Here is a 25,039-nt window from a genome sequence, read left to right as displayed (position 1 = left end):
CGTAACAATAACAGCAGTGCGGAGTGATTTTACTGTTGTCTCTGAAAGGGCAAGTGGGGAAGAATTTGCAGTTTCTGATTGTGAAGTTGAGGGGGGAACAGCTGCTGGAAGGAAGCGTCTGATCCTCAGAGCTGGGCCAGGCGCTTGTGCAGTCCAGTAACGCACGTGTGTAACTGCCCGGGGTTGGTAATGCAAGGACATCGTGCAAGAATTAGCTCCAGAAAGGGTGACTAAGGATTTGTTACCGAGTGAGTAGCAAATCTTTTATGGTGAGCCATGAGAAAAATTGGGACCCTGAGAGACTTCCCAAGGAAAGAGTGCTGTTCTCCGTAAAGATAGACCCTCACGAGGGAAACCTGTTTATTTTGGGATGTTTAATTTGGTATCTCTGTCTCTCTCTCTATTTTAACTTAGCGTTCCTGGAAGGAGGTAAAAAATTTAATCAGTACAAAAATAGTGCACCAAGTTTAATTAAACTTGAAGCTTTTTATAGTAGTGTGTTTTATGTGTCACTATAATTTCCATTCCCGACAATTATTTCATTAATACGCTGAATGGAATCCTAGTAGTACAAGTGCTTTTTGCCCTTTTATTTCCACATTTCTCCTTGTTTCCTAACTAAAGGGAGAGCTTCCTCCTGCCTGCAGACAGCAGCGTTTCATTTACAGACAGCGATTCTCCCCTTGCAAAGGTCTCAGGCTTCGGTCAGGTGTGGCGTACATCCAGGTTTGGGAGGGACTGTTTGCAGAGGGCCTCGTGGAGTTGTTTTCCCTCCGGGATGTGGGCCGGGATATGGGTCTGCTCCGGGAAGATGAGGCCTCTGTGGTTTGTTGCTTTCACATTTCCTTCTCTGTGGGAGTTTATTGTAGGGGAATGTTAGAGTAACATTTGGCCTCCACTCCGTGTGGCGCCCACCACAGGGCCCTCCTGCGCTGTGCTCAGTGGGAGTGGCAAAGAGGACTCCTCTCCTGTGGCCTCTTCTAACCCCCTCTGGTTTTGTCTCCTTTATGGCGTGTCTATGCATCTCTAGTCATTCTCGTGAAGCACACTATTGCTTCTTCAACTGAGTTGTGCAGCCCTAACTTCAGTTATGAGGACATGCCCAGGAGTCTGGAGACACTAGTATCAGGCCTATCGTTTCTTCTTCTGCATTGCTGAGTCCTCTTTAGTAGGACAAAGAGAGAGAGCTGTAGATATGTACGTATACTCCTTCTCAAAAAAAAAAAGTCAAGAAAGCTTCTTCAGAGAGAAAGGGGCCCACCATGAGCTGGGCCTGAAAGTCACGGGCTGCAAGGAGAAGGGGTTGGGGAGGGGGAGGAGCCAGGAGTGTGGGAGTGCAGGCGTGTGATGTGCTCCAAAGCCGGGGTGGGCACCGGGAGGAGCAGTGGGAGGGTACGAGCCAGCATCGGACTGTTGTGCCAAGGGAAAGCAAACGGCAATAACAAGGGTGAGGTTTTAGAGTGAGAAGAGAGAAAGCTCATCCTGCTCCAGCCATCTCATTTTATGGACGAGAAACGTGCATCCCGGCGTGGCTTGCCAGTGGTGACAGGGTTCCTGGTAGATGATGGCATGGCCTAGTCGCTGTTGTGTCTTTCTTCACGCCACGTGTTTCTCACTCCTGAGAGACTGTATTGGGGCAGGAAGGAGGTATTGTAAATGATTGAGAGCAAGCGCTATGAATCATCTTTCTTATTAACAAGATAGATCTAGTTATACTTGGCTTTTTCTACTGGGAGGTGCACATGAAGCCATGGCAGCTGAGAGCCTGCCCTTCTGGGAGCAAGTTGCTCAGAAAGCGGGTCCCGGGTTCCCTTAAGTGGTATCTCCTGGAGGGCTCGTGATGCAGCCGGATTCCGAGCCCCGCCCCAGACTCACAGACAGACTCTCCCGGAGGGTGGCTCCCTGGAATCAGCATTCTAGACAGATTCATCGTCTTTCCCTCCACACACTAATTTTGGGAAAGTGCTTTAACTATTAGCTCTCAGTCTGAAATTTATACCTGTAAAAATAACGCATGGTTTAATCTGTGACTTACAATAAATTAAATGTTTATTCCAGATTATTGTTTTGATGGCTTTATCCTTTTTTTTTTTTTTTCATTTCCAAGACAGATAAGACACCCCCACTAGAGGCATTCACAGGAGAGGCAGTAAGATTTTGATTTTGTAGGATGAGCATGTTCCGTCCCAAGAGTTCAGCACCCATGTGTACTATTGAAGGTCAGAGGAGAGAAAATTAATCCTGGTCGCCTTTTTCTTTTTTTTTCTTTTACGGTTTCAAGTTTTTACTTGAATTCCAGTTAGTGAGCATATAGTGTAATCCTGGTTGCTTTTTGATCGGAGAAGGCCTTGTAGGGTGGGTGGTCTTCGGGTTGCGTGGAATTCACCAGGGGCAGAAGAGTTGAGGCGGAGTGTACATCCGAGCCCTGGCACCGGGTTGGGTGGGGGTCGGTGGGATTGAGTGGATTCGGTGACCGGCAGATTGCCCATTGCTCAGGTGCAGCTGATGGAGAAACCACTAGAACATGGAAGCTCGAAAAGATGAGAGGCTGGACTTGCAAGCCCCCTGGGGGCTGTGCTGGGACTCTGGCCTACCTGGGACTGTCTGTGTCGCCCGGGAAGCAGAGGACAGGAGGGGAAAGCATCACTGTATATTGCCTTTCAGCCATCGCAACCAGCCAGCCTGGGCCTCCTGAGGAGGGGAGTGCCCTCTAGGGGCTTAGCTGGTTTCTGAGTGTCCTTCATCACTGCTACTCAGGCGCTCAGATGTCCACTAAGCTGCATCCATTACCTCCTCAGAGAAAAAAGCTTCAGCAACCCCACCCGGCTGCAGCTGTGATTACATTATGCCAAAATTTATTAATGTGGTGCCTTGATTGATCATTATCTTAATACTGAGGATCACATTAGAAGCTTGATTTTTCCGGCAAATTGCACATACAGGTTGCTTCTTGTTTGAAGTTCAAAAGCCCTTAGCCCACGTATTGTATGATCCTATTTATACGAACTGTCCCAAAGAGGCTGGTCCACAGAGACAGAACAGAGATTCGTGATTGCAGGGTCCGGGGGAGGGAATGGGCATACAGGGCTTCTTTTTGAGGTGATGAAGATGTTCTAAAATTAGGTAGTATGGTTGCACAACCGTGTGAATATAAAACCACGGAACTGCACTTTAAAGGGGTGAATTTTATGGTATGCTAACTATATCTCAATAAAAGTGTTATTTTATTTACTTAAAAAAAAAGCCTTCAGCAGTTCTGCTCTAGGTGTCCACAAGTGTCTACTTGTGGACAAGGTGTCTACTGCCTCAAGTAGCCTTTTTGAGTTCATGGAACAGAAATCTCAGTGTTTTGCTTCTCACTTTCTCTTCTGTGTTTTTGTTTTGTTTTGTTACTGTTATCCCTCTTTTATTCATTTCCCGTTCTGCTGAATTTAACAAGTTACTTATTAGTGACTACGCACAGTAGATGCAAGGAGAGCTCGTGGTAAAATGCGCACTCAAGTCACCACAGAACACGCTGAGAGGAAGTTTAAGGGAACTATGGGACCTGACGGCTGTGAGACAAGCCGTCTTCTGAGGTTGGCCCCGGAGGACAGATGGCATCTGGACAGACAGCTGGATAAGGAGGGTTCAGGAGGGAGCAGGGGTGAGCAGTGCAAAGGCAGCAGGGTGAGGGCTTATGTGGAGAAGAGAAGTGACCTGAGCAGAAGGAGAATGAAGAGAAAGACCACAGAGTAGAATTGGGGGGAAAGGCCCGTGGACTTGACAGTGTTGAATGCTAGGCTGAGCAGCTGCGCAAGTAAATGAGGAGCCCATGAAGACTTCTGATGTCGGAAGTACAGGAACGGGGCAGTGGGGTGGGTGGGAAGGAGAGACCCAGGGGAGGCCAGGGGAGAGCATGGAAATCGGTGGGGGAGAGGGTAGATTTAGAAGTGAGGGTAAGTGTTAACATGGATGTCATGAGCATCTCTTTCTTGTGTGTCGCTCTGTTTCCTCTGCCAGTGATCCACACGTTTTCTTAATTTTCTTGCTCACTCTTTATCCAGGCAGGCGATAAAGGGTAAGAGGAAGACTGGGGAGAAGGGACAGAGAAAGAATAAAAATGAAGAGAATAAAAATGAAGGGTAAAGTAGTAAGGACAAACGAGCAGTTTGCACGCTTCAGTTTTGTCACTCAGCATTTCCTCTTCATGTGTCCCTGGAAGAGAATCTAGGCTCTTCTAGTAGAGAACACAGGGCAGGAAGCCTTATTTAATTTCAGGTCAGTTGTGAAGGCTCTGTGCCTCACTGTTCCCATCTGTAAAAGGGAAGAATACCGACCTCCAGTGTAGGTAAACCAGGAAATCTGCCATAATCTTATTACAGAATTTTTTACAACTACATTGGACTCACATAATTTGTAGACAAAACAAATTTCTGTGGCAGGTGAGAGTCCTGCTGAGTTGTCCCCCCCCCCACCACCTGGTTTGTGAGACAGGGAGTGTAAACCCATCTGCCAAAGCATAATCCATGTGAGTCATACTGTGTGGAACTACAGGAAATTGCTCTTTGACTATTTTTGACCTATAGGAAAATGACAGTTTTCCTAAAGTTCCAACCTAATAGGTAGTTGCCAGATAGATAACTGATGTGAGCCCAGGTTTTCACCCGTCCTGGTTTTCTAGTAAGTTCCTTCATTATTCAGGTGCTAATGGTCTTTAACAAACCTGCTCATCTTTGGTTCAGGGGAATCTGTGAGAAGTCAAAAGATAGCAAGAAGTGAGGAAGGCTTGCCAAGGGGCTAGTGCAGAAGGGGAAGGGAGCTGGGGGCAGACCAGCCAGCAAAACCAGGGGACACCTGAGTCCTCGGAACTTGAACATGCAGTTATTCTGGGTTTAGAAGTGAAAATTCTGCATCAAGGGTTTTCCTTTGCTAAGTAGGTTACTAGGCAGTTCTGTGCAGTTTCAGACCTTCTGTAAGATACCGCAGACAACCTTTCTGAATCTCTACAAATGCAAGAGAGAGATCTAAATGTTGGGGAGGCAGGTCAGATGTAAAAGGAAAAGAAAGAAGCCATAGGGCAGACTCCGTTACAGGATTTCTGACAGCCTAGAAGAGAGCCTGGCATGTGAGTGCCCATACGTGTCCAGGAAAGGTTACGGGGCTGAAGGACAGCTGAAGAGATGTTTTTTGGTTCATTGTATACTCTTTTGGTGTTTGAATTAGAATGATTCCCTGGAACAAGGAGGAAGGCGGATCCAGAACATGTGGAAGAAAAGATTAGTCAGCTCTTCTCGTAGGCTGCTTTCATTGTAATCGTGGTCAGATATCAGGATCAGGGCGTGGTCTCTCAGTCCCCGAGCCCCATTTATCTGTAGAGACAGAAGAGTTGAAGTTGTACAGAGGATCAAGAATAAATGTAAATAATATATCATTACTATAACATCACAGGGATAGGATTATCTGCTTAAAGCTGCAGTGACAAGGCACATACAGATGACACTATGGGATAACCTTTGCAGGAGCTAAAAGACCAGTTCATCTTTACCCAACCCTGTAAGGTGATTGTCCTTTGGGAATATAGATCTGCCCACACGGAGTAGGCAAACGTTTATCTTAGACCGTAGGAAGAAACATTATTATCTAAACCCCTCTTCTCCCCCAGGTGCCCAGTATAACCATTGCCCCACTGGGAAGAAGGCTGAAAGTGCCCACCTTGAGAGGGGTTGTTGACACCTTTCCAGTTGCTTTCGTGGTCTCTGGTGCAAGTTTTAATTGAAATTTGTTTCCTTTTTAGTTCTGTGGTTATATAAATGTAACTAGACCTCTGAGTCTGATTATTGAGATACTTGTGGACTACATGCATATTTTAATTTGTTAAGCATCCAGAGAACAATAGGAGAACAAAACAATCATTTCAGTAGAGGGGATGGGAAACAACACCAAAATTAATGAGGGTGTTACTAGTGTTACTTCCCTGCTGGAAGTGTTACTCTCCCGTGATCTTGACCCACACTGTACCCAAATACCCACATACTTCCTGCATGGATGTCCCCTTTTAGGATGCCTTCCTTTCACTCCTGTCAACCTGGAAACTCCCTTTCTGCCTTCTGATCCCCACTTCCAGCCCACCCCGGGGCTGGAGTCCAGCTGCTCCTTCCTTTTATTTCATTTATATCCTGCTGCCCTGAGCTTCTCATTCCTGCCTAGGTCCTTGTACCAGATCATCCCCAGGCAGTTGATGACATTTGGTTCTCCTGCGGATACCCAGCACTCTAACTCTTCTCTCTTTAGGCTGGTTTCCCAGCAGAGTTGCAGTTAAGGAAGGGTGAGAGCCTGCAGAGCGAACTCACAGTTCAAGGAACACCTCATGTGTGCGCGTATAGACATAAATGGGCGTGTGGTAGCCTAGAAGATGCCCCAGATTAAGACTGTCAGCTTTCGTGTCGCTGTCAGGAAGTCCACTTACCGAAGCTTATGCTGTTTCTAAAGACCTCCTTAGTCTTCAGTCAGAGTCTGTTTCTTGTGATACACAATTATAAATTAATGTGGCTAAAGATAAGGGCGCTCCCAGACACAATCACACTGACGAAAAGGGACTCAAAAGCTACTAACTTAATAGCTGAAAGAAGGGTCAGAAGAATCTCTGAAAAACACCAAAATGTCGACAGCAAAGCTGCAACACAGAGTCATTTACACAGAGCGCCCCTTCGGCCTGAGCCCGTGTGAGCTTAACTGGTCTGTGGGTAACCCCATAATGTATGCCCATAAACTCGGCCCCACACCATCAAGGAAATGCAGGTTATGCTGGTCTGGTCAAGTAAGAAACGACATAATACATTTTAGAAATATTTCTGTCAAAATGGTTAAAATTAAAAATATGGGAGTGTATTAAGGAGATGAGCCTGTTATTGGGAATGCAAATTACGTTAGCACCCATTCCCCTTTCCCCTGTGACCCCAGATACACAGGACACTGCCCTACAGACAAGCTCGTGCCACAGCCCCCGCCACCTTGTGGGCTTCCAACTTCTATGTTGTTGTTTATTCATGGGGTTTTCCTTCCCTTTTCTTTGGTTTCAGATGCGAGTGTCTCTCTGGCTTATGTGGTTTCCCCGTGTGTGAGGTGGGATCCACTCCTCGCATAGTCTCTCGTGGAGATGGAACACCTGGAAAGTGCTGTGATGTCTTTGAATGTGTTAATGGTACGTGGGGTTTCTCTTGTTCTCAGAGAGTGTACATTCGTGCAGGAGGATGGGAGGGGTCTGTCTGGCCACTTCTGCCTTTTGTAAGGCAGGGCATCTACTCAGGGGCTCGGAGCAACTCCCTCAAGAAAGTAGGTCTGCTTGAGATCCCACAGTGCAGCAAAGGCAGTGAGGAAAGGGGATCCTCGTTCCATCAGAGAGAGGATTTCAGAGGTGGAGGCACAGATTCATGTAGCTGTCACATTCTGCTGTTTCAGTAGTGCAGAAATGTTAGGATTTCAAGGAAAGGCTCATGGAGCCTGTGATCATCCTGCCACTGCTGTCAGGAGCTAGTCTGTGGAACTAACGCCACATGGAAGCTACACAACTTGAGACAGGAGAGGCGTTGCTCACCCAGTGGAGTGTTTTCCTACCTAGAGAGCACGTCTTTCACTGTGCTGGGTCATTTGTATTGGCCTGCTTTTGGCTTGAGCCTTGCGGCCCAGAAAAAGCCTTCCTCAGTCACAAGATTCCTTCAGATAGAATCCATGCCTGCCTCACCCTTTTCCCTGTTGCGAGAGGGCTTGGTGTTTGGTGACATGGGGCTGATTGAATTTAGATGCTAGAAGGGAGAAGAACCTAAGACCTGTCCCTCCCTCAGAATTTTCAGAAGGAAAACAAAGAATAAAAGCCAAGCAAGTGAAATGTCAATAATTCTAGCACTGTTTAGTCAATACCTAGACACAAGGAAAATGAAGATGCATTTGGACAAGTCCAACAAAATCACACATGCAGAGACCTCTAAGACACCAGAGTTTGGAAGAATTTCCACCCTCTCTCAAGCTTGCCCTTTTCCCCAAGAAAATTAAAATAGAGTCCTGTTTGATTGCGTCCTGTAGTTTTGAGTCCAGTGGCCGCCTGTCGTTCTGTTCGTTTTGCTTTGAGGAAACACTTGTGGTATGGCTTCATGGTTGAGAGAACGTAGACTGGAACCAAATGACCTCGCTTTGAGAACTGGTTCCTCTACTCACTGGCTGTGTAACTTCGGGTGCCTCTTGGTCTCCCTGGGCCTCAGTCTCCACATCTGTCAAATGGAGTGAATAACCGTCACTTACCTGAGGTTTTCTATGTGAAGCACTCGCAGTGGAGCCTCAAGAGCAAATGGTTTTATTTTGGGGACCCATCTTCTATTCACATCCACAGACACTGTTCTGGATGTTCCCAGGGGCTAGAGAAGGTGAGAGGAGCTTCCTGACTCAGACCTCGCGAGTCCAAGGCACAAGTGCAGAAAAAGTCCATTCTCAGTGCTTCTCGTCACCTGTAGTCATGTGTGGTAAACACCAGCTAATGGCCCAGCTTTCTGTCTGGTACCGCTGCATACATGTATTTGTCGGTGACGTTTTGTGAGTATTTAACTCCTGCCGTTGGAGACAGAGTCCCCGCTTCCCTTGGACTCCCAGCCTCTCCGAGGTGCTTCCTTCCAGGACCCCTTCCTCTGCACGTGTTCTCATGTCTGTGTCTCGTTCTCCTACCTGAACCTCCAGAGGCAGAGAGTCTGTCCCTGTTCTGTGGGCAGGCGCATGTCGTCTGCCTCACGGAGGGCACCCAGAGCTTCTCGGGGGAGTGAGTGAGTAGATTCATGTCATCTTAGTTCCTGCTAGAGGGGGCTGTTAAATACCAGCCCACAGAGGGGCTACTTTGTGGGACTCCTCCATCTTTTACTGCCCTTCCTGAAACATTAATCTTGAAAGTCACTTGTCCCCTGGAAATACCACCGCTAGTAATACGATTTGCTGTTGTGTCCTCTGGGTGAGGAGGTGTGCCTTTCTTCTTTCCTTACATCTCGATTATAGAAATTTGTGCATATGCCTTTCTTATCAAGACATTCACTTCACCTCTCCCCCCAGTGCGGTGTGATTCAGACAGCTGAGCACTGCCCCACACCTCAGGGGCTGCGGGGGGATCTCTGGGGCCTGCTCCCGCGTGTAGCCTCACTTTTCATAGAGCTCTGAGTCCGGGAATGGGACTTGCCGTCTGCCACGAGCAAGTGCAGAGATGACAAAGCATCCTTGCGCTGTTTCTGGGGGTGCCTCTTTCTTGCCACTTCAAACGCAGGTCATCTTTGCTTTATTTGTTGTCCTGTTAGAGTGTCTCTATTACTCTCTTAGTCACTGAGTTGTAGATGAGACTAGAAACTGTAACGCTGCGAAGATTCCTAGTCAAGGAACAACAATGATGTTTAAAGACGTTATACCTGCAGGTCTGCATTTTACTACTTTTGAGGTATACATACACACACATATGCACACACAACACTTATCTGTATGTATGTGTGCATGCACACGTGTCTGTGTGCGTGCATATGTGCCCCCTCCCCAGTGCCCTGGGAAAGTCTTACCTGTCATAAGTTCATCATTAGAGGATATTATTTATCAAAAGCTCATTGTTGTCATCACTTAGAAAGGAAAGGGTCTATATATTTATATTTATAAAACTTTCCTTATCCACAAGAGATTTTAGGTAACTTTATAACAAAAACAACATAATGCTGAAATATTAATGAGAAAGCAGGGAATCCTAGACTGGTACATGAAAGTTGAAAGTGAAAACCAAAAAGAAAGCACCCGCAGGTACGTAGGCCGTGTCTGTCTGTGTTATTGCCAGGGCTGAACATCAGCCAGGCCCCCAACCTCCTGGCCAACAAAGTGAGAAAAGGAGGTAGAGTCAGATACACAGTTCTTATTTTTAGAGGAAAGAAACCTGTTGGAGGGGGCAGCTCTCGTCTCCTCTGGGTTTTTTAAAAGCTCTAGATGATGCAGTGGGCCTGTCCTGAGTTACTTTCATACCACCGACGCAGACATAGGTTTCCTCTATCACCAGAAAGCAGAAACAAAATATTAAAATGCAAATTCATGAAAGTAGTTCTCAGAGATCCGTGGGACACCCAGCTGGAGCCTAGATGACAAGAGCGTGGTCTCTTGGACTTTGAGAACTCCCCAAAATATAGGAACAGTTCCAGAAACCCCCGCTCGGGAGACAGTGGGGTGGATGTTAACATAAGTAACCCCACATGTAAAAATGGAGACAGCATGTCAGCACTCGTTTCCTGAGCAGCCACTGAGGCGATCCGTGTGTGTGTGTGCGCTTGCGCACACGTGTGCACATTAAAACGAGCATTAAAGTGAAAACACAAAATGAAAAATGTTCACAGAGAATTTGAGAACTCCTGTGTTTTGAAAACATTAGCCTGGATGAATAGATAGACTAGTCTCCCTAAATACTATTTTTGGTTTGGTTTGGTTTGGTTTGGTTTGGTTTGGTTTGGTTTGGTTTTGGCAGTGGGACTGGAGAGTTGCAGACCAGGTAGAGGCAGTTTGTGACTAGTTCTCTGATGAGAGCTAAAAGGAGGATCTATGAGGTGTTGGTTGAAGGACAGGCCTATTTAGAAACCCGAAGAACGAAGAAGAACAACGGGTGGTACGCTTGAGTTCCTTTTGCAGAAGCTTAGACGTCATCAAGGTCACCAGCTGGAGTTGTGACCTCCACGGGAGTGGAGCAGTCTGGAGTCCCCTTCAGGACAGTGTCTGGACTCGGGCCCACTAACAAAAGTGTCATCATCTGTCAGCTGGAAGAGAGTGATGGCCTCTACTTTTAGATGGGTGCATGTTCTCCATTTGGCTGTCATACACCCTGTTGTCTTACACGAGCCCACCCCCTCGTTCCTGGAAGACTTCGGATCTGAAATCTCAGGCCTACAGTGTGGAAGTGATCATTTGGTTGCTTCAGATAAGTGATCAGTTGTGTATGTGTATGTACAAACATCTGAGCTTTTTTCTGAAAAAGCAGAACACCTCAGTTCAAGTGTCATAGCCTATCACTGACTCTTCCAGCATCAGACACTAACGTGTGAAATTCACCAGTCACAGGAGAGCCATACCCAAGGCTGGCTTAATCTTTGTGTAAAATTTTGGCCTAGAAAGCTCAGACCTGCACAAATTAGTGCAAAAACATCTACTGAGAATCCTTTGTATAGTAATAATGCTCAGTAATGTTTCTGAGATAAAGTATTTACTTACACAGTAATGAAGAGAATATTGTACTTTGAAAGAAATTTTCCTCACATGCACTAATTGAGCACTATTGTGTTCCTGGGGCCTTATCAGATAAGCTGATCTTATTTAAGAGTGATACCACCTTTTGCAGTCTTTAAAAGGGTTGTTCCCTTTCCCTTATCCTGAAGTAGATCTGTTGGGGGCATTCTAGTGCATATACTTCCTCTCCCCCACCCAGGGACAAGGGCTTTTCCTCTTCAGGTATTCAGAACTGCATGCACCCTGTCTTTGTGACCCGTCTGTTTGCTCTTGACACATGGAGATCTTCGTAGATGTCTACCATACAGTACCTCTCATTTGGCTTATGTTGTCTACCCACTGGGCTTCCTACACACCTCACCCACCAGAGGCAAGATCTGGCCTTTTCACGGAGAGATTGAAGAGAAAAAGCAACAGAAGTGTATCTGTTTGGATTTTTCTTCCCCTTTCACATTTGATTTAAAGTTCTATGTTTTAGTCTTTTCCTTCATCAAAATAATATACCTTTCACATCTGTCAACCAGTATAATTTGGCAGGCAGTGAAACCATCTATACCGTAAGGTTCCTTTTTCGGGAATTCTGTAATATATTAAAGAGGGAAGAGAAGATTCCAGAACTTAGAAATATAAAATTCAATTGGACAGATGTAAAACATACACAAAAATGACTAAAAAGACACTTGTATGCATCTCTGTGTTGAGAAGTACAAATTGCATAGTAAATTATTGCTTTGTAATATTTTTCATTTCCACAGCCACTTAAGTTGTCCTCTTAGAGAGGCAGTGGTCATCTCCCCATGTTCTGTGATTCCTCTATCCCCTGCAGGTGGGGAAGTCATTGGTCATTGCTCCTCAAAGACCCCTGCTGTCCTTCTTATCAGGTATTTTCTCAAGAGCCTCTGTAAATTTCTCTCCGCATCAAACGGATTTCATTATGTCGTGTGGGTATTATTATTATCGTCATCATCATCCCTAAAGAACTGATTATGTTTTCCAGACTGGGTTTTTGGGGACTCCTCATGTCTCTACCTTCCAGCTCCTTCTCTCTATGTATTAGCTGGTGAGACCTGACTGCCCAGTCCTCATCCAGCCCGTCCCCTCTGGCTTAAGCTCCTGCACCCCCCCCATAAAAAACGGTTCATCTAGAGCAGCGATATTCATAACCAGACTCTTCCCTCCTCACCTCTTCCCATCTTGTGCGGAGATTTGTAGCTTCACACAGATGGTAGATGTGGCTGGTTAATGCAGCCAAGTAATTAATATTGATGGGGTTCTCCATTTTTCTGTCACTTTGAACGGGTGCTCAGCCTTTCATTAGGGTGGACGGCTTTACCCCTCTGCAGAGCCTGCAGGTTTGATTTGTGAGGGTACCACCGTCTTCTGTACTTGGAAACTCGTGCTCTGGCTGCCCGGTTCCTTCCAGTCCCAGCTCAGATTAGTGTGTTGGCCAAAAGCATATGGAGGAATTCTGAGCTGTCATAAGATGATACTTAACCCAACCTTAATTTTCAGAGAAAAGGAATACTGTGTACCACCGCAGCAGGGTGGAGGTTCAGACATGTGCGTTTGCTGCCTGTGTAAATGGGTGCACGGCCACCTCCAGCCAGTTATGTGACTGTTGGCAAGTCACCCAGCCGCTTCGAAGGCTCATTTTCCTAATCAAAGAAATGGATGGTAACACTTGCTTTGTCTTCTCCACTGGACTGTTACAAATCAAATGAGAAAGTCATTGTCCTTAAATACAAATCAAATGCAAATATACTCAAATTAAAAGGCAGTGAAAGTCTCTCTATTAATTGTGAACATGCAGGGTGACATGTTAAATGATGTTGGGGTAGAGAAACCCGTGAGAAATGCATGTATCATAATCCAGTTTTTCCCACCTTATTAAACAGGGTACATCAACGCAGGAGACCTTTCTTCAACATGGGAGTTTTTTTATGTTGCCAGCTTCATTGAGGCACATATCGTGCAATTCACTAAGTTAACTTGTATAATTCAGCAGTTTTTAGTATATTCACAGGGTTGTGTAATCATCACAGTCAATTTTAGAACGCTCATGAATCCCCGTAAAAGTTCCCAACTCATCCAACTCGTTAGTTCCCAACTCACTCCCCATTTGCCCCCCAAACCCCCAGTATTAAGCAATAGCTAATCTAGTTTTTCTCTCTGTAGATGTGCCTATGACGGGCATTTCATGTAATTAGAATCATATAATATGTTTGGGTTTTTGTTTGGCTTCCTTTAATTAGCATAATGTTTTCAAGGTTCATTACTGTTGTAGCATGTATCAGAACTTCATCCTTGTTTACGGCCAAGAAGTATTTCGTTTTATGGGTATACCACATTCGTCTGTCCTTCACATCAGTTTATAGACATTTAGGTTGTTTCCAGGAAGTGGAATGGTGTTTTGTTAAAGTCTAAGTACTATTAAAAAAAAAAAAAAAAGGTCTAAGTAATATTAAAATTATAGATTATTAAGCTAGATTGAGGAAAAAAAAGAATTTAGGAAAGAACACTGGGAAAACACAAAAATACCGTCTCTAAAAAGACCTAAATCATTTTTTTGAGGCAGAACAAAACCTAATGTGGGGGCAAGATCATTTTTTTAAGGCAGAGAATTCTTTAACAAAACAAATGTAATCTCTTTAAAGCACATATCAGATACATGAGTTTCGTGGTTGGAGGGTTACCTTTCTTTGGAGGAGGGGTAAGGCAGTATAGGTTTTGTTAAGGAGAATTTCAATTCTTTGGGGCAAAGAGGAGAGCTGTGTGACTTTTTAAATTTTACTTTATTTTGCATTGCCTTATTGCTTCTGTTTTTAAAAAAAATTATATTGAGTTTAGTACGTTTCTATCAAATTTTAACTTTCTGCTGTCATAATTTTCTTGAGGTTGTTGGGAAAACAAAAGGACACCACTCAGAATTGACTTTGAATGTGCCTTGTTTGCTTTAACTCCTTTCAGAAACAAAGCCAGCCTGTGTATTCAACAACGTGGAATATAACGATGGGGATATGTTTCGAATGGACAGTTGTCGGTTCTGCCGATGCCAAGGGGGTGTTTCCATCTGCTTCACGGCCCAGTGCGGAGAGCTGAACTGTGAGAGGTACTATGTGCCTGAAGGAGAGTGCTGCCCCGTGTGCGAAGGTAAGAAAAGGTGCTGATTAAAGACTAATAAGCATAAACGTGGCTCAGGGCTTTAGTATGAAAATCCACCCAGAGCAGTCTCATCCAAAAATAGTGGAATATTGAAGAAGTTCCCTTTTTATGACATTCGTGGTCCATCTTTTAGGACTCTGATAACACCAGGAAGGCTGTGTGAAAATCTCTCCCCAAGGGGAGTTACGCCCTGGGTGTAGAAATAAATTGCCTGTTTACACAGATCAACGTGAGATTTCCCACAACAGCTCTCAGTTACCCACCCCTGGTTCTAGCAGTCCTCACTCAGTTCTGGGGCAAGTTCTCTTCATCCTGACATCAGAGTTCCCCCTGCTTTCCTCAAGTTGCTTGGCTAGAGTATGCCAGCCCTAATCACTGACCAGCTCAGCCAGGCAGCTCAGAGAGGAGCTTGTCCTGCCTCCTTTCCACACCCATACCCCTCCAGTGAGCACTAGGACTCCACTGCCCTCCGCTCTTTGAAAACGTGTGTTGGCGAGAGTGGCCTGTGTGGCACGGTGGTGACACCAGCTTAAGGCCCAGCCACGTGTCAGGTGTGGTCCTGCGTTGAAGGTTCTCAGGGGCCTGCTTTTTCTATATCCCCTCACCCCTCTAGGAACTAATAGTTTCACATTCTTCCAGTAGGCTTTATCCTCTTATCTCTGATATTCGTAAATAATAAACATTTCAGAATAATAATTCTGGATATCCATTCACTACAACCCACCCATTTTAAGGCTTAAGAAGTGGAAGTTCAGAAAAGTAGAACATTTGTTTGAGTTGATAATGAAATCAGGAATGATACCCCCACACCTGACTGTGTCTCTGCTATGACCACATCACACTGGTTCCCCAGAAAGGAGGGTCATGTGAGCCTTCTTGTCTTGACTGACTAGGTTACAGACCTTCCATCTGGGATCAGACACGTCAGTCTCATGTCTGACATTCACCCTGTCTTTATCTGCGCACAGAGAACAGGAGGACAAATGTCATGCCACATTCCGTACCTTTTCCTGTTTTCCTAAAATCCTGTTCAGTGTCCAAGCTTTATTTACTACATAATATTCAAAATGTGAAAAGGTTTAAAATACACAAACTATATTCCTAACACTGAACAACTGTTCATAATAGGGAAATTCTTCCCCGTGTTAGCAGTTATTTTGGTCAACATGGGAGAAAGGTGGTTTAATTTTTAGGTGTCGTTGGGGATTAATTTTTTAAAAATCACATCAAACTTCTAACCTTCCCAAAAGATGTGTTCCCTAGCTGGCCCCAGTTGGTAGTAGTTGCTGAAACTATGTAGCAGTTGTTGGTGTAAAAACATAGATAGGAACCTCTGTGTAATAATCATAATGAGTTGTCTGGGCATGGATCCGGTTAGGTCTCGCTTCCCGGAATTCAGATCCAGGCTCGGAGTAGAAATGAAGTATGTGGTGTAAATATTTTTTATAAAGAAATTTATAAAGTCTTCTCTAGCTCAGGTCTTTGGCTGCTTCCATTTCTGGCAGCCCGGCTTTCTAAAGCCGGGACTGCATTATTTTAACTTGTGGCATTCTAACTTTTTTAGAATGCCGTTCCTTCTTTAGACTGGAGAGGACCAAACTCGTAACTGCCTGGACTTCCCTCCCAGCTCAGCAGCCCTGACTTTTTGAAGCCAGATTTTATTTGTTTCTGAAAAAGAAAATTAAGTGGCTTATCGAGTGGCTCTCATTATCATGGTAGTGGGGTGGTGAGCACTGTGAATTGTGCAAGCCTGATGATTCAGACCTGTACTCCTGAAGCAAATAATACATTATATGTTGATTTTAAAAATAAACACTTAATAGTACCTTAAAAAAATAATGGTGATTGGGGATTTTGTATGCAGTATTTATGTCCTGGTCAGTAATGTCAGAAAACATGTTTTGTTTACAGTAGCCTTGGCTACTCTTTTTTTTTTTTTATAAAGATTTTATTTATTTATTTGACAGAGACCACAAGTAGGCAGGGAGGCAGGCAGAGAGAGAGGAGGAAGCAGGCATTCCGCAGAGCAGAGAGCCCGATGTGGGGCTCGATCCCAGGACCCCGGGACCACCACCTGAGCCAAAGGCAGAGGCTTTAACCCACTGAGCTACCCAGGTGCCCCCCCTTGGCTACTCTTGATCCCCAGCCTGGGCTGCTGTTTGGCCACCCAGCTCATGGGGAGAAAAATGGCCTGGGTTCCCAGCCTTCCCTCCAGGGCACAAGCCATGACCCACGGTATGTCTAAACCAGCCTTGTCCTGAACAAGGCCACAGCAAGTGCTTGCTGTACTCACCAGTGTCCACGTGCTGTCCACGTGGATCTCCAGGCACCCTGAGACAGAGTTCAGTTATCCGAGAAGCCACAGTACCCCTCTGAGTTGGATGGGGGCATTATTTTTCTACCTTACAGGTGGTGAAATTGAAGTATAATAAACATTAAAATTGACAACTCAGAAGACCTTGTCAGAAGCCTAAAATGGACCTGCATTTTGTAATTACCAGTCCATAGCTCTGTCCACAGAGTTTTGTGACTTTATGAAGTGGTAACACCTGCACATTGGTTTTCATGCTACAGATCCCCTGCCCCGTCTGCAGTGTCAGGAGGGGTGGACGCGAATTCAGGATGACAGCTGCTTTTGCATGGAGGCACCATGCAACCCAAGGTTCTGCCGACGACAGCAGGCAGAGATAAAATGTAGATTAAATGAGAATGCCCTCCATCTTACCTGGAACTCACCTTTTTCATCTAGATCCTGTGTATCCTTTTAATAACCCTGCTGGCTGCTACGCCAGTGGGCAGATCCGCGCCCACGGAGACCGGTGGCGGGAGGACGACTGCACGTTCTGCCAGTGCATCAATGGAGAGCCGCACTGCGTGGCAACAGCCTGTGGACAGAGCTGCATGAACCCCGTCAAAGTGCCTGGCGAGTGCTGCCCTGTGTGTGAGGGTAAGGCTCGTTGCTTCTAATGAGTCCCTGGCGAATGTCTCGTGTTGGATAAGCGTCTACCAGTGTGTGCTTGTTTGTTTTTTATTTCCTCGGGCATGATGTCTGCTTCACGCTGTTACCAGTTGCAGATGAATTTATTATACGGCCAAAACTAATCGTTTGGGGCAAATGTTGCAAATTTGCAATGAGAACCGTGTGGTCTTAATTTTTACTGCCGCCAGCATGCTTGTCTCAAGACTTTATGATGTAAGAATATATGCATTTCAGTTCCATTCACTTCAAGCCTAATTAGCATCCAAAGGTCAACATGGTGAAATAGAATGGGAAATAAGACCCATGACGCAAGCGTGGCATGTTTGACTTTTCGTGTTTCCATGAGCCCAGGAGTCCTGATGGCTGGAGGAAAAAGTCTGCAACCATCAAAGGCAGTTTGCTCTCCCAACTGCCTTCACTCCGCAACCCTTCTTCTGCTCTCCTGAGGCTTTTCCTTAAGTCTTGGTTGCCTGCCTGCCCATCTTCCCGTGTAGTGGGGAGGAGCCCCAGGCTTCCTAGGCTAGCCTTTCACAAGCCCTACTCCAGCCCAATTGCCCCATACTGGGAAGTGTCTTTGCACACTTAAGTCAACCTTAATCCTCTGTGCCTGTTAGTACAGACAAGAGAGGGAATATTTATACTTATAGATCCAGTAGAGAGTATCTGTCATTAAGAAGCACATTTGCATAGTAAAATGAACTACAGTGGATCATGTTGAAGATGGATCCTTCTAGAATTTTTTAAAACAACTCTTAAGAACTGACAGATCTTTTCAGAAATTCAGTTGGCTGGTGGCGCCTGGGTGGCATGGCTGATTGAGCGGCCAACCCTGCATCCTACTCTTGGTTTCTCCTCAGGTCATGATCTCAAGGTTCTGGGATCAAGCCCCGTGGTACGCTCAGTGCAGAGGCTGCTTAAGACCCTTCCTCCCTCTTGCTCTGCCCCCTCCCCACTGCTCTCTCTCAAACAAATAAATAAAATCTTAAAACAAAAACAAAAACGAAATTCAGTTGACTAAATTCTATATCAGGAAGTCTTTTGCTTCTACCTTAATTGTAAGAAACTCAGGCTTCAGAGTTTGCCTGACTAGCTTCATTAACCCCTGAGGGCTTAGAATTCTAAAGAACTTAAAAATCGTATAAAAATTTAAGCTGGAGGACTCTAGATCTACTGACATCACCAATTCCCTCACCGTTACTCTGCTCAGAGTGCAGCTGCCACACTCCAAAACTTTATAGCTTCCAGATGACCAATTTTGTGGAAATCACCCACCCCTCACACAGACACTCCTCCCATCCCCTAAAGGCAGTGCTTCAGTGCCGGAAAAAGGAGTGGATGGAAATCCGGATGATGGTATAGGGTCAGCTTTATGAGAAAGGGTGCCTTGCTGAAACAGAGATGGAAATATCTTTCCCTGAGGATTGGGGACAGTCTGCTGTCAACTTGAAATACACGTTCATATACGTGTGGGATAAACTTTAATAGAAAGTTAAAGCTTGAGTGTATTAACCAGCAAACACTAATCCTTTAAATTCATGAGTCTTGAATTATAAATTGAAAATAAGACTAAAAAGTTTATATTAAAAAAATAATAAGACCTTGCCTCTGAAAGTAAATGAAGGGAAGGCAAGCTGTTTTGCAGGCATTCACATACCCACCACTGCGGTGACAAGAGCAGGGAGACTGTCCGTGTCGAGCAGTGTCTGTGTGTGTGACACAGACTGACGGATTCGGGCGTGGTGGAGATGTTTGCCTAGGGAGTGAACGTTAGTGTGATTACTTAGAGTTCAGTCACAACAGCATCTACGTGGAGTTATATCTAATCTCCCACTGTCTGAGAAAGGAGTGATAAACTTCATAAAAGTTTATGAAGAACTTCTGGTTGTCCAAATACAGCACTGGACACAAAGAAATAAGCAACCACTCCTTGTTAAAGTCAGAGAAAATATTTTAGGCTGTTTTAAATTAGATGAGAAAAGGCATGCTTGTATTTTGGTACTGTGGGGTTAAGTGCTTTGTATTTGTACCTGATGTCATTGAATCCTCTCAGTAACACTGTGCTGAAGCCTTCATCATCCCATTTAAAGATGAAGAAATTAAGGTTGAAAGAGACGAGGGTAATTTCCTCCCAGGTCAGTGGCCATTAAATAGCCTTGATGGGATACACGGACGTCTTGTCTGATTCAGCTATGTTCTGTTTCTCCCACTCTCAGATGTCGTCTGTTTGCTCCTACCCCTATTTCCAGTTTCCTTATTCATCTCTCTTCATTTTCGGCTCTTGGTCCTATGTTGGGGGAGGAGACAGGAGTGGGGTGGCAGTTTGAGAAGCTCAGGGGACTGATGCCTTTGGAGAGACCCATCACAGAGTTCCTTCCTGAGCCTCAGTGTTGGGACAGTCTCCTCGCCAGAACTCAGCATCTTGATTTCAAGCTGTCAGCTTCTGCTGGTCTCTGTTCCCCTTCCTCGTCTAGCCTTTGGCACAGTCCATTTTCTAGTTCTCAGAGAACTAGATTATCTTGAATTTCTTGTTTTTGCTCATAAGTAGTGAGTTTCATATAAGATTGTTCTTGCTCTCCATTAACTCTCGTTTTAAGATGTCATAGGAAGACAGAAAAATCCTTTTGGTGTGGGATTAAAAAAACAGTGCCCAGCTTAAGAGTGAATCCTAAAAGGTTACTTATTAATAATTATAATAAACTTATAAAATAATACAGGGTGAATGAATTTTATTGCTTAGTTTAGGGGATCCAAGAAAGTCTCTGGAACTATTCGAAAATACTTTCTCAGCAACATATTTAAGTAGAATTTCAGGTGATCTTGGAGTAGATTAGATGAAATAAAAAAGGCAAGTTGTTAATGTGTAATACATGATCAGCCGCAATTATTTGGAGGAAACCAAGAACAGTGGTGTTGATGAGTCTGCACACAGCAAATTCCTCCGTGCACATTTAGCTGTCATCCTAGGGTACACCATTCAGAGTCTGAAACGAGATAAAAGAGCCCCCACAAAGATTGTGGTTTGAGACTCTTTCTAAATAAATTATGTATTACCAAACAGGGCATGTTAGGACCCGCAGGGATGACTGGTCACCTTGTTATCACCATCGTTGTTCCTGGAGCTCTATACCTTCCAAGTGACAAACACCATGCGTTTGGTTATTCCTGGAGGACTGGAGACTGGAACCTGGGGCCCCTTCAAGACTTGGCTGTTACTTGACAGCTAACTTGATTCGCAAGTACCTAAGTGCTTTTTTAATTGGCGCTTAAGTACTCTCATGAGTGAGGCTTACCTCGTTATTATCAACACCCAGTTTAGGTATAGAGATAAGCCATCCCGTTCTGTTAGTCTGTAACTGATTATATTCCTGGGTTTTGTTCTGCTGGCTTTTCTCTTCATTTCTTCTTATTCTTCAATCTCATGATTTAAGTTTTCTGCCCTTTTTCAAGAGCTAGAATGGGAGAGAATGGAATAGTGTATAAAGTTTGCAATTTAAGTGTACAGATGGAAGATATGTCCTTATCTCCTCAAAAACTGAAAACAGGCGTGTGGGTGTGCCGTTGGTTGAATGTGCAACTCTTGGTTTAGGCTCAGGTCATGATCTCAGGGTCGTGGGATCGAGCCCCGCATTGGGCTTCGTGCCCAGCATGGAGTCCACTTGAGACTCTGTCTGTCCCGCTGCCCCTCCCACTCATGCTCTCTCTCTCTGTCTCTAAAATAGATAAATCTTTAAAAAACAAACAAACAAAATGAAAAACCTGACAACAGAAAAGGAAGGCAGCAGAATGAGGTCTTCCTCAGCATCTAGCACCGTTAGTGTCATTGAGTTTATAGCCCATAACGGTAGCTAACATTTCGTGCACGCTGACTGAGCCAGCCCGAGTGCTTTAAAGACGAACAGCTCATTGACCCTCACAGCTCCCCTCTGGCAGCACCATCCTAGTTCATCCTCACGGAACCCAAAGTTTAGAGATCGTGTAACTTGCCTCGGGTCATACAGCTCAAAAATGGCAGAGCAGCATGTCCCCGGAGCCTTGGCTCTGGAGCCCACAAGTGGAGTGCCCGGGAGCCAGACCCTGCACTGCACTCCAGGTTTACCAGTAGCCTGAACACAGCTACTCCCCGTGAGATAGGAGTTTAGCATATTCTTTTGAATCTGTGAAACAGCACCTGACATGGAAGTAGGCGCTGGGAAGTTGTTAATGAATAAATGATGAGCGAGTGAGTTTTAGGGAGTGAGGGAGAGCCTGGAGTAGGAAATCAAGCCGACTCCTCTTACAGATCTCCGTCTTAGTCGAGTGAGGTGACATACCCTGATATAGGTTTCCTCGACTAGAGTCTCGAATGCTGACCCTGATCAGATGAAGAAAGAAGACCATTAGAATGCTTCTATTTGAAAATACACTCTGAGAATGGAAAGCTTGTTTTAGATGGAGTGTGTTTGGCACATGGTGGGCCCAGATGTCTGCAGGCGAGTTGGCCCAGTTGGCTTCAAGTTGACCGCTCAGCCTACTGATGGGCACTGAGCTCTCCACTCCTTCCCAGGGCCGCTACAGGGCCTTCCAAGACTGGTTTGTGAACCCTGGCTTCTTGTCTCTGCAGTTCAGCCTCTGTCCAGAATCACAGAGTTTAAGTGCAGATCCTACAAGGCTAATGCTTGCTGTCACATTTAATGTACTGCTTTTGAGACCTGCCTTATAGTATATAAGTATATAGGTGCTGCTGCCTTATTATTTCAGCCAAAATTGTTTTTTACTGTCACAATTCAATATTGAAAATGCTCTAATTTTTTTGCCCCGATAACATCAGATATAAATGCTGTCTATGCTGATTCTTAATGTCAGAAAGAGACCCTAAGATCACAGTACTATTTTCTTTTTTTTTTTTTTTTAAGATTTTATTTATTTATTTCACAGAGAGAGATCACAAGTAGGCAGAGAGAGAGATAGAGGAGGAAGCAGGCTCTCCGCGAGCAGAGAGCCCGATGCGGGACTCGATCCCAGGACCCTGAGATCACGACCTGAGCCGAAGGCAGAGGCTTTAACCCACTGAGCTACCCAGGTGCCCCAGTACTATTTTCTATTAAAAAAAAAATCTGTTGTATAATTAAAGGTAGATAAGGTGTTGGGGAGGGACATTCTGGCTCTAAGGCATATGTGACATACCCTGGATGACTCAGTAAGAAAAATGCAAGAAATGTGAACAGGTGTGAGGCCAGCTTGGCTGCCACACCTGATGCAAGAGATAAGAATTACAGTTGTCACTTGAAGTCTTGATGTCAAGCCTGTTCATCTTGGGCTATGGCCGGACCCCACCCAGGGGGCCACTGTGACCCGAGTGTTCTTCAGGCTGTGTGCCGGTCGCCTGCTGGGAGGATCTGTTTGTTTTGATGACCTGGGGGATTTCAGACCCAACACCAAGAGTATCACCTATCAAAAATTAGAAACAACGTGGGTAATATTTAATAAGATAATATTCAGCATCACGACTTAGGTTACCAGTAAATAAATTCCATGCTTGTGGTTGGGCAGATGGCTAGTTTCTTTCTACTAGTTCTGTTTCTCTGAAACAAAAGCAAATCTATTTCCCATCTCAGGAAATCAAAGTGTTATTTTTGTAGCTTATCAAAGCTAGATAATGGGTATATAAAGGTCTGTCATATTGTTTTATCTGCTTCAGTATTTTTTTTTAATTTCCATAATAAAAACTGGAAATTTAAGTGCTATTCATTGAGTTATTTTATGAAACCAAAAGGAGTTTCAGACTGGTCTAATAATTCTGCTAACCCAGAGTAAGCCAACTCTGTAGAAGAATAAGAGATTCCCTGTGCATTGATTCTTCCTGAATCTCTGGATTTAGGACAGAATGTGATTGAACCAGACAATCAACCATCTTTCTTCTCGGCATCTGGCTTTCTCAGATCTCTTACTTGGGTAATCCTGATCCTACTTGGGACAATGTTAAGAGCGTGAGGCTTTTCTTGACCTGTGAGGCTTGAGTAAGCCACTTCAACATCAGCTCACAGAGTAGAATGAATGCTGAGTACCTCTGGAGGGCTGGAGGGCTGTCAGCTGTCAGACATACTGTCCTCCTTCTCCTCAGTCCTCATTTTATAGAAACAACTTATTCTGTCCCATAAATGCTGATGATATCTCTTGAATCAAGCCGCCCTTCAAATGAAATTTTTACTAGGCTGCCAGAAAAGTCTGTACCAGGCACATATCTGGGTGGGAATTCCTTAAAACAAGAAAAAATGTTTGCAGCCCTGCCCATAATACTTCCTCACTGAACAGTATCTCAAATGATTAAGCTACTGCTTCTGTGGCAAGGAGTCAAACATAGTTTGGCTAAGCCAAGAGGCTGTGAAGTCAAAGACGCCGCAAGGTCACATGATATTAACACTCTGGTACATCAAACAGGGATCAAAAATCAGTTTATGGGAGGTATTGTTTCAGTGCCATCTACGGTGCTATTATTAGTAGGCCAAGAATAATAAAATACTCATAATATCTCAAAGACTGTTAGGCATGCTGTTTCATCCTTTAACTCTAAGTGTCCTGGAAACCCGCTCCATAAATGGGAATTAAAATATAGCACGGTCTATTTTTTAGCTTGTCCAAATAAGGTCCTGTGTTGGGTCACAAAGTCATAGCAGAGGACTGTGTGTTAACCTAGGTGGGTATTTAAGCTTAAAGCATCAGAAATTTTTCTTGGATGAATTTCATGATATTTTTATTTTCTCCAGTCATTTACAATAGCTTTAGATATTTCGAATACCATGAGAATGTTATTATTAAGAACATCTTGTGAAACCCATTATTAGAAAAACCTCTGCCTCTGAAGTTACAGTTTCCCATCGTCCTGGTTATTAAGCATTTTCCTGTGGACGTGGCCTGCGAGGGGCAGGCTGCTCTTTATTTCTCCTGCTGTCCACTTCCCTTACCTAAAAGGGCACTACTGCTAGGTGTCCACTAATTTTCCTATGTAGATAATAATTGAATCTCATAGTTCAGACTTGGGCCTCCTAATTTTCATCTAATCAACAGAGGCAGGAAAACATAGTCTGGAATGCTAACTATGTGAATGAAAAATATTTAGTCATTCTTGAAATGATAGGAATGTTTTTCCAACAAGCTTAAATAAACACAATCTCTACTGAGACTGTGTTAAAAACTTTTTTTGGATAAGAGACAACTCTTAGGCAACCAAACAGAAGTTAATGAAGGTTATTAAGAAACATGCCCTTCAGAAAAGGCTCATGAACGTTTAAAAGAGAAAGATTCCGTTTTCTTTATGGTACAGGCATTGACCCAGAAGTAGCAGAATTGGTTTTCTTTTAGTGTTTGTCAGCTTGTTAGAATTTAACATTTTAACTAGTAATCACATTGTCTAGCTTTTCAGAGATTTTCTGCTTTACCTAACCATGACGCTCTTTAGACCGTCTCATTTTAGTATCCTCATCTTCCTCTCCTTCCACTGCTGACCTCTGTTCTAGGCAATGGATCTGTCTCAGCACACTTGTTTTAAAGCACATGACAGCCCTTTTCATAGGAAGCATGTTTGTTGATACCCATACAAGGTCCAGTGATCAAGTAGCAAAATTATTTTTAGACATACCAAGATTTACATATCTAAGTGAAGTGTTT

At 44.4% G+C, this 25,039-nt stretch overlaps 1 protein-coding gene across 8 annotated transcripts in view; it reads left to right on the top strand.

Annotated features, from left to right (window-relative positions):
• The window catches only part of CRIM1 (cysteine rich transmembrane BMP regulator 1), a 187,458-nt gene that overhangs the window by 99,808 nt on the left and 62,611 nt on the right, over positions 1-25,039 (top strand). For 6 of the 8 annotated variants that reach the window (XM_047744662.1, XM_047744666.1, XM_047744665.1 and 3 more), the window contains 3 exons: positions 7,062-7,183; positions 14,221-14,403; positions 17,165-17,362. In XM_047744662.1, coding sequence (XP_047600618.1) covers positions 7,062-7,183; positions 14,221-14,403; positions 17,165-17,362 — 503 coding nt within the window. The remainder of the gene's footprint in view (positions 1-7,061; positions 7,184-14,220; positions 14,404-17,164; positions 17,363-25,039) is intronic. The other 2 variants (XM_047744668.1, XM_047744664.1) reach the window with 2 other exon arrangements.

Source organism: Lutra lutra, chromosome 9 (genome assembly GCF_902655055.1).
Source record: "Lutra lutra chromosome 9, mLutLut1.2, whole genome shotgun sequence".
Taxonomy (NCBI): domain Eukaryota; kingdom Metazoa; phylum Chordata; class Mammalia; order Carnivora; family Mustelidae; genus Lutra; species Lutra lutra.
This window is presented reverse-complemented; position numbering and strand designations above follow the sequence as displayed.